This window comes from Terrapene carolina, unplaced genomic scaffold (genome assembly GCF_002925995.2).
Source record: "Terrapene carolina triunguis isolate 2854851 unplaced genomic scaffold, T_m_triunguis-2.0 Scaffold232, whole genome shotgun sequence".
Lineage (NCBI taxonomy): Eukaryota > Metazoa > Chordata > Testudines > Emydidae > Terrapene > Terrapene triunguis.
The window spans coordinates 1,392,996-1,402,099 of NW_020664583.1; the positions used below are offsets into that span (position 1 = coordinate 1,392,996).

Here is a 9,104-nt window from a genome sequence, read left to right on the forward strand (position 1 = left end):
ATGCAGTCCTTGGACTCAGAGAAAGGCTTAATCAAATTCAGCCATTGTAAGAAGGACATATTTTGTTCCTACGTGCCCCAGCTGTGCCCTGTTTGTGGGCAGAGTCTAAACTACAGGAGACTGGAAGATGCACCTGTCAGCATTCCTAGCCCATTTGTCAACGGGCATAGGCAGAAATGTTCATTTTTACTTAAACCTACTACAGGAACATTTCTTAGGTATGGATATTTTGTTTTGTTACCATTGCTAAATTAAGTGTTTCCAAATGTTTGTTTATAGCATTTGCTTACGTTAATGTATTTACTGCTTCCATTGACCTGATCCTACAAGTAAAGAGTTCCACCAAAGCCACTGGAACTACTCAGGTGTGCAACTTGATTAAGGCCTTGCAGGATCAGGGAAACTCCCAGTTAATTCAATGAGAGTTTTGCCTGAGTAGAAACTGAGTAAAATCATCAGGATTTGTCTCTTTCATGGTAATTTTTCTAATATGTATCAAACTGAACACACTGTGTATGTATATACATAGGAACATGGCTGTTTTATTTTTTTAAGATTGCTTGGACCATACTGTATTATTGATTACATAGGGGAGTTCTGATTTAAAATCTTATATAAATTACATGACATTTTATTCAGACACTAGAATTAAAGATGATGTTGAAAGATTCTATATACGTAAAACAATGAGTTATACATGTATACCAGTTTTCTCCCTTAGAGGAAAGATGCCAGTGTTTACTACTTTTAAAGAATGAGTTTTCAATGAAGTCAAACTGAATGAAGTTCCTCTCCCAGAACCTCCTTCCGTCAGTTTTAGTGTCAGAAAGAGGCAATCTGGGCCTTGACTTTTCATCTATGAGTGCGCCAAGGCTCTGCAGTGTGAGATGTACACTACGATTCTGGAGTTATTGTGCTGCTCATCCCTCCCTTGTTGCTGGATTTTTCATTTAAATACATTTTTCTTTTAAAGATAAACTTCCTTGAAATTATGACAACCTTTTTTAAGGCCTAAACATGCTACAATCTATTAAAATAATTCAAATTAAATTAAAAACAACAACACACCAGGCATTACATGTTTTCTGCCAAAGCTTTAAAGAAAGCCAAAGCACAGAACTGGTGGAAGTCACTGGCTAAGTACCTGGGACCATTTGCTGAAGTGCAATACCAGCTTTTGACAGCGGTTGCCTCTTCTGCAGATAAAATGTTTTCTTCATTCCAGTTTATTCAACTAGTTCCTTGCACTGGCTAGATCTCTGGTGGGCAACCCGCAGGCCACCTGCGGCCCATCAGGGTAATCTGATTGTGGGCCGTGAGACGCTTTATGTTGACCATCTGCAGGCATGGCCCCGGCCAATGGGAGCTGCGGGGGGCCATGCCTGCGGACGGTCAACGTCAGCAAAACATCTCGCGAACCGCAATCAGAACCCTTATGGGCTGCCTGTGGGCCGCAGGTTATCCACCACTGGACTAGATCATTCAAAGTTGAAAAACCAACTGGGAGTTGAAAAAATAGGAAAGTTTGTTTTCCTCTCCACTCTATGAATAAAAACAAGGTCAGAGAGGATGAGATCTACTATAGGCATGCAAAAACAACAAGGAGTCCGGTGGCACCTTAAAGACTAACAGATTGATTTGGGCATAAGCTTTGTGGGTATCCAGCAAGTCTCCAAAAAGAGCCATATCTCGGGAGTTTAGTATATCTACCCTAGACACACCCACATCATATATAATTTGAAAGCTTATGTTTGTTTAGATGAGGTATGATTTGGAGCTGTCAAGGGGTGCCATACATCCGTAAGCGAGATGAAACCATAGTATAAAAAATGATAGCATAATTTTTGTACTGTTCTAGGAACACTGCAATATGACTGACTGTAGTTTTTACTGTTTAAGTTAATTTCAACACCTTAATGTTATTGGTCAAAGCTACCAAACAAAAATGCATTACAAGATTTTTATTGGTTTTGCATGGGCAAGTATTTTTTTTTTTTTTTAGAAATGATGAAGCTGTTTAGCATGTGGCAAAAATGGTGAATATCAACATTTTCAGTATACTAATATGAAATGTTTTCACATTGCATATTCTTGTCAAAGTAGCTTACAAATTATTACAATAGTTTTCTATATTTTCAGTTGAAATTTGCTGACCAGATTAGTCTCACAATGAAGGTTGTGCACAGTTGGAGTAGATTGTGTGCCCATAGTTTATACTGCATAGTGGGTAGATATAAATATATATGAGTTCCTAATATAATGCTGCTTCATTTGTTAGCTTTTGTACTTACAATGTAGCTGCTAGTCTGCCTGATAGACTGTTTTAATATGTAACTGCCTATGCATGCAGTACTAACCTTTGAAATATTCTAGAAACTAGCTTTTTAATTCAGTGACACTTAAGTATTCGTGTTAGATGACAAAATGCAGCTTCCTACTGAGATTCAATCAAAATGTTCAGTAAACAAAAATGGCAATTTTGATACTAACATATAGATCTACTTTAACATAAGTCTGTATACTTGTACAAAATGAAAAGTGGTGGTGGTGGTAATGCCGGCAATATTCTTTGGGAATTTTACCTCTACAAGGAAGTTATAATACATGAAGACACGGAGAATACAAACCCCTTAAAGCATCCATCAAAGAGAAAAAGACTCTTCACAAACTTTGTAAAATGTGTTATTTGTCAAGAAAAATCAAAAGAATGCAAAACTGTCAAAAGCCACCACTGTTGGACAGTATTCTGTGATGCTGGCAGCAGAAGCCAGGAGAGATGAACTGTACTGGAGACTACTGGATAAGTCTTCTAGTTTAGATGATAGGCCACCCATACTCTATCACAGGGGTTGCTTTCAGAAATACATAAGCAAGTGGAATTTGGCACGTCAGAGTTGTATTGAATCTAGAAAAGAAAACTCTGAATCTGATCAGAGAACATCATGTTCAATCTGCTTCTATAGCCACCAGAGAAAACACATCCTCCAGTGATTAGTCCTGTTGTATTGTTCACTTGAGAAAAACACACAGAAAAGACAAGCAACTTCATAAAATAGAAATATTTGAGGAAGCAACCAATCTAAGGAATTCAGCACTTCAAAGAGCAAATGATGACATGTTTGCACAGACTATCTGTGGAAGACTTGATTTCTAAGATGCGGTTTATCACTCTACCTGCCTTTCTTCCTATGAGTAAAATGAATCTTAAAGCAAAACCATCTAGTTTCTCTGCAACAATACAGTCCCCTTATGATTTTTCATTTTATCAGCTGATTGAAGAGATAAGGTCATTGTCTATGTACAACAAGAAGGCTCTTCTCCTGTCCTAGCTATGAAGCTCTACTTCCCTCAGATGTAGAAACTGCAAGCTATTCTAGTAGCAAATTACATGACAGATTAGAAAAAACACTCTGGCTCTGCAATTTCATTCCATGCAAAGCACAGACAAAGCAAATCAACCATTGTTCTAGGCAATGCAATAATATTAGCTGACACTATTCAAGTTGCTAGTAATCTGAAGCAGGAACTTAAATCATCCAACTGTTTTATGGTTCTTGTTCTTCCGAGTGGGCTTGATGAACAGCTTTCAAATTGTTGGCCAAATAGGGCCCGTTTCCCCCCGGAGCTTACCTAATTACACCAAGGAGGCACGGAGAGACAAGAAGACGGGTACCAGGTCCTTTATTGATCGGTTAGCTAAGCGGGTGAGCTCCCATCGGCTCATGCCAGAAGGGAGACACACCTTACATGGGCGACATAGGCCCTTTTTATAGCCAGTAGTAAACAACTTAGCTTTCATCATTTTACGTCATTATACTGACCTATTGATAACAGGTTACACAGAATACATATCTTATTTTGGGGAAGGGGATACAAGAGACATCTGTTGCGGATACATTTATCATTTTGAAGGGAGAACAAGGTACATCCCTTGACCCTTTGCACTAAATATCTTGGGGATATATGGGAAAGCAGCTGCATATACTTGTAAGCCAAATGAGCCAATTAGCAAATAGCTGACATGATTAAATACAAGGCTAAATACTTTATACAAGGCTAAATCTTTTAGGCCTTTTCCATCAGAAAGAGGCCTGTATCTTTAGGCCTTTTCCATCAAAATTAACAAGTGGTTTTGAATAATGCCACTTCAATCCTTTGGTCTGAAATAGCCAAAATGAAAGCCTCAGAATATTACTTAAAGCCAGGTAATTGTAGTTTACAGTGATCAACTGCTTTTGTGCCCCATTGGTGCAGGACTTTGTCCTTTGGTTGATAGATACTCATTCTATCTTCCTTCAGAAGACATTCAAAGAAGGTGCCTCTCAATTGCAGAGTGCATGGTATTTCACAGTTCCAAAATTCTCACACCACTGCTCATAAGTAAGACTGCGAGTCTGTCATGGAAGTCTTGGATTCTCTGATTTTTCCAGGACCTCTGTGACTTCTGCAGTAGCCAATGTGGTTGGCCGGGGGCCACCTGAGCAGCTTGGGCAGCCCATGGGCCAGCCGCATCGGCCACTGCTGGGGCAGTCTCAGGCCACCAGTGCTGGGGCAAGGGCTTGGGGCACGGGTGAGGGCTCTGGGTGGCACTTACCTTGGGGGGTTCCCAGGAAGCAGCAACATGTCCCTTGGCTCCATTCTAGGCTGAGGTGTGGCCAGCCAGCTCTGTGCACTGCCTCCGCCCGCAAGCGCCACCCCCACAGCTCCTATTGGCCATGGTTCCCAGCCAATGGGAACTACAGAGCCAGCACTCAGGGTGGGGGGCAGTGCGCAGAGCCCCCCTGGCCGTGCCTCTGCCTAGGAGCTGAGGGACATGTCACTGCTTCCGGGGAGCCGCGCAGAGCCAGGTAGGGAACCTGCCAGTCCTGCCAACCCCTCGCCCCCTAGCAGCTGAGGGGGTCCTGGGCTATGCGCCGCTGCCCTCCCTCCCCCCCCCAGAGCACCTGCGGCACCCCTGGGCCACCCTCTGCCCCAGAGCACCCAAGATTTAGTCAGGGGCATATAGTACAAGTCATGGGCAGGTCACGCGCCGTGAATTTTTGTTTACTGCTCTGACCTGTCCATGACTTTTACTAAAAATACCTGTGACTAAACCGCAGCCTTACTCATAAGTCTCACAATTTAATTCACATACTACACCTTAATGGATTCCGCATCAATTACTATTTCTGCAAAAACAGACTACAGGCAGGTGTGTTCATTCTAAATTGAATTGTATCACTTCATGCTAGTGGAAATCTCATTCGTGAAGGAGATGATAATATAGACATCAACATAGAGATAACTGATGGGAAGAATACCTTCCATTCAATGGCTAGAGTGGTATTTCAACAACAGTCTGCAGATAGTGAAGCATCACAAAAAATATCACTGATGCATGGGAAAGAAAAGTCACTTACTCTCCATGGACAATCAATCAGAGTCTCTTATGCAGTGTGCAGTATTAGAAAAACCTAGAACACACTCCGAACCAACGAGCCATGAAAAAATACTTGAGAAAAATCAACTGTCTGTAGTCAGAACAATCTTCCCTGCACAGAACTTTGTACATGCCCAGGCAATAGTCTGTGGTAACCCATGCGCACTTAACAGAGATCATAATGATGAACAAGATGATGATAATGATGTTGATTAGAAATGTCACCAGCACTATTACATTTCAATGATACCTGTGCAAATGTATTATTATATTTTGTTTTACCCTTTAAATTGTGATGCTTTGAGGTCACAAAAAAAATCCAATTTTATGACTTGAAATAATACATAGAGTCATGAAACTAACACAAATGAATGCAAATATTTTGAAGATGTCATTTAAACATGTTGATGCCACTGTTTATCCCAAATCTATGATAATAGCATCACTTGACCGCTCCACAACATACCTCATCTTAAAGTAGACATATTAAGCTTTCAAATGACGTGCATGTGTGTAGGGAGGGTACATTTAGGCCTGGTCTACACTAACACCCCAATTCGATCTAAGGTACGCAACTTCAGCTACGTGAATAACGTAGCTGAAGTCGACATACCTTAGTTCGAACTTACCGCGGTTCAGACGCGGTCCACACGCGGCAGGCAGGCTCCCCCGTCGACTCCGCGGTACTCCTCTCGCTGCGGTGGAGTACCGCAGTCGACGGCGAGCACTTCCGGGATCGATTTATCGCATCCAGACCAGACGCGATAAATCGAACCCGGAAGTTCGATTGCCAGCCGTCGAACTACCGCGGTAGTGTAGACCTGGCCTAAGTCAACCAAATTGGTAGTATCTGCCACTCACCTACTAGTTCTAAAATCTTAAAAGACATGGTGGCCAGAAGCTATCAGTTCAGTTCACTAACTACAAATATACTTCTTTTGTTTAATAAATCACTTTATTTTTTAAGTATCTAGCATATTTAAGGTAGTTTTATTTAACTATTTAAACAACTATTTAAGTGTTAAAAACAAATGTAAAATGCTGTTTTTGTTCATTTTTAATTTGAATTTCTATCCAAATGCAGCCTGACACAAATCACAAGTAAAATATTATCTAGTAAATAAAAAATGCATCATTCACCATTTTATAACATAATAAACATGTAAAAATTAAGAAGCTGAATAAATGTATGGCAAGCTATATAATTGCTTAAATAGATGTATATAGATACAATGTACTTTCTGGTTAGCAAAAAGTAGTACAGTAGAACCTCAGAGTTACGAACACCTCGGGAATGGAGGTTGTTCATAACTGAAATGTTTGTAACTAAACAAAGTATTATGGTTGTTCTTTCAAAAGTTTACAACTGAACATTGACTTAATACAGCTTTGAAACTTTACTATTCAAAAGAAAAATGCTGTTTTAACCATCTTAATTTAAATGAAACAAGCACAGAATCAGTTTCCTTACCTTTGTCAAATCTTTTTTAAACTTTCCCCTTTTTAAAAAGTAGTTTGTTTAACACAATACTTGCTTTTTTGTTTGGTCTTTGTTGCCTGATTGCATACTTCCAGGTGTGTGGTTGACCAGTCATTTTGTAACTCTGAGGTTCTGCTGTATTGAATTACACCAACCAACGAGAATCAACCTTTCGTTGGGAAAATAGCTAAAAAGAGTACAGATGCAAAACAAGATTAAAATTGATTACATAAAAGCTTCCTGCTTGTTGATTTAAATCATGATTAAAATTGGCGATTTAAATGACTATTATTTAAATCAGTCCATCTGTTTTGTCCCAGTCAGAGATGAGTGAACTTGTTTGGATAAAATAAACCCTTTGTACAAAACCTGAACATTTTCTGGGAATGAAAACATTTGTCTAAGTTTTTCATGGTGGTGTTTGTTCATTTCCATGTGTTTGTCCACATCCTGGTTTTAGTTGGGAATCCAAAATACCAAAAGAGAAAAGAGCCTTTTCAGGTTATTTTTAATAGGCCAGAAGGGGAAAGTGGTAGAAATGTTTGCGTACCAGATGTAAAGCCAAGCAATACCTACAAGAAATAACATATTTTCAGTCATGAAACCATTCCCATTTTTCTTTCAGAGAGTATGATGGAAGCTCTGATCTCCATGTCGGAATATCCAATACTAATGGTAATACGGGCGTTGCAATTAATTTATCTTCTTTTAAAAAATGTTGTGTATCTCTAATGTATCTCCAGTACCTTACTAGGATTTGCACTGTATATTTAATATTTGGCTTTACTCCTCTCTATCCGCCTGGGGCTAAAGTAGTCTTACCGGCTGAGGGCTGAATGGCACTCATTTCCGAGCCAGTAAATTCTGAATTGCTGTAGTGACATATGAGGCTTGCTGTTAAAAATCATCATCTCCTTTACTACAAGAGACCTGCAATGAAATCCTGGCCCTACTGAAGTTAATGGAAGTTTTACCATTGACTTTAACGGCATTAGGATTTCACCAAGACTGAGAATTTGAATCCAGGATTCTGTCTTGACATTGCAGTGCAGAGCAGAGACTACCCCAAACCAGAACCATTTATCATTATCCTCCCCAGACCCCACACATTTTGGAAGTATGGACAAAAATGGAACCCACATTCAAAACCAAGCACAGTCCCAGTTTGTCCATCTCTAGCACAAAGAACTAACAACTAGGCAGCTCACTGTACTATGGCCTTTTAATGAGATTAAGTATTCTGAACTGTTTTTGCTGATTTTTAAGCACATACTAATTTTAAGGGGACAACTGTCAGATTAAAAATATTTTTACAAGAAGTCCTTGCCTACATGCTCTAATAATCCCTCTGATTATTAAAATTATAGAATTTTAAAAATCTAAATTTATCAGTGTCAGTGCTGTTTACTTTTTGCATTTTTTTCTCATCTTGGACAATGAAAATAGATGTCAGTTTTATTTTAATTTATAGTCTCTTTCTGGATTATTTCATTTTCAGGTTCTAATGTACTAGCACCATGCTGTCATATTCGGGTTGCAAACATGGCAGAGGAACAATTATTTATTTTAAAAGAAAATCTGTTTCATCTGGAGTTTAAAAAAAAACTTTGTCCTTTAGGTTTTGCGAAAGGTTATTTTTCAAAATCTAAGTTTTGGATCAAATTTATTTTTCCACTGACTTTTTAACCAATGCAAAGTGAAATTACAGTACAAATATGAACTATTTCATGGTCAAGATTAGACATGTCATAAAAAACGGTTACTCACCTTTTTGTAACTGTTGTTCTTCGAGATGTTGTTCATGTCCATTCCAAGCAAGTGTGTGCGCGCCGCGTGCACGCCAGCCGGAAGATTTTCCCCTAGCAGCGTCCGTAGTGTCGGCCTTGGCACTCCCTGGAGTGGCTAGGGTTACCATATGTCCGGGTTTCCCCGGACATGTCCGGCTTTTGGGTCTTTAAATAGCCGTCCGGGGGGAATTTGTAAAAAGCTAAAAATGTCCGGGATTTCCCCCGGACGGCTATTTAAAGACCCAAAAGCGCTGACAGGGCAGCCGCGCTGGGGGAACCGTGGCAAGCCGGTGCCGCTCACCTTCCCTCCCTGGCCCTGGGGTAGCGCACAGCTGAGCTCCCAGCGCGGCGGTGTCAGCCCACGGGGCCCCCCACCCGGCCGGCAGGAGCCTGCAGAGCGCAGCCCTGCCCCTGCCCC

General features: G+C 40.3%; 1 protein-coding gene across 1 annotated transcript in view; it reads left to right on the forward strand.

The window, feature by feature from the left end:
• The window catches only part of MKRN2OS (MKRN2 opposite strand), a 20,228-nt gene continuing 11,124 nt past the window's right edge, over positions 1-9,104 (forward strand). The window contains exons 1-2 of the mRNA XM_026656658.1: positions 1-218; positions 7,525-7,574. Coding sequence (XP_026512443.1) covers positions 1-218; positions 7,525-7,574 — 268 coding nt within the window. The remainder of the gene's footprint in view (positions 219-7,524; positions 7,575-9,104) is intronic.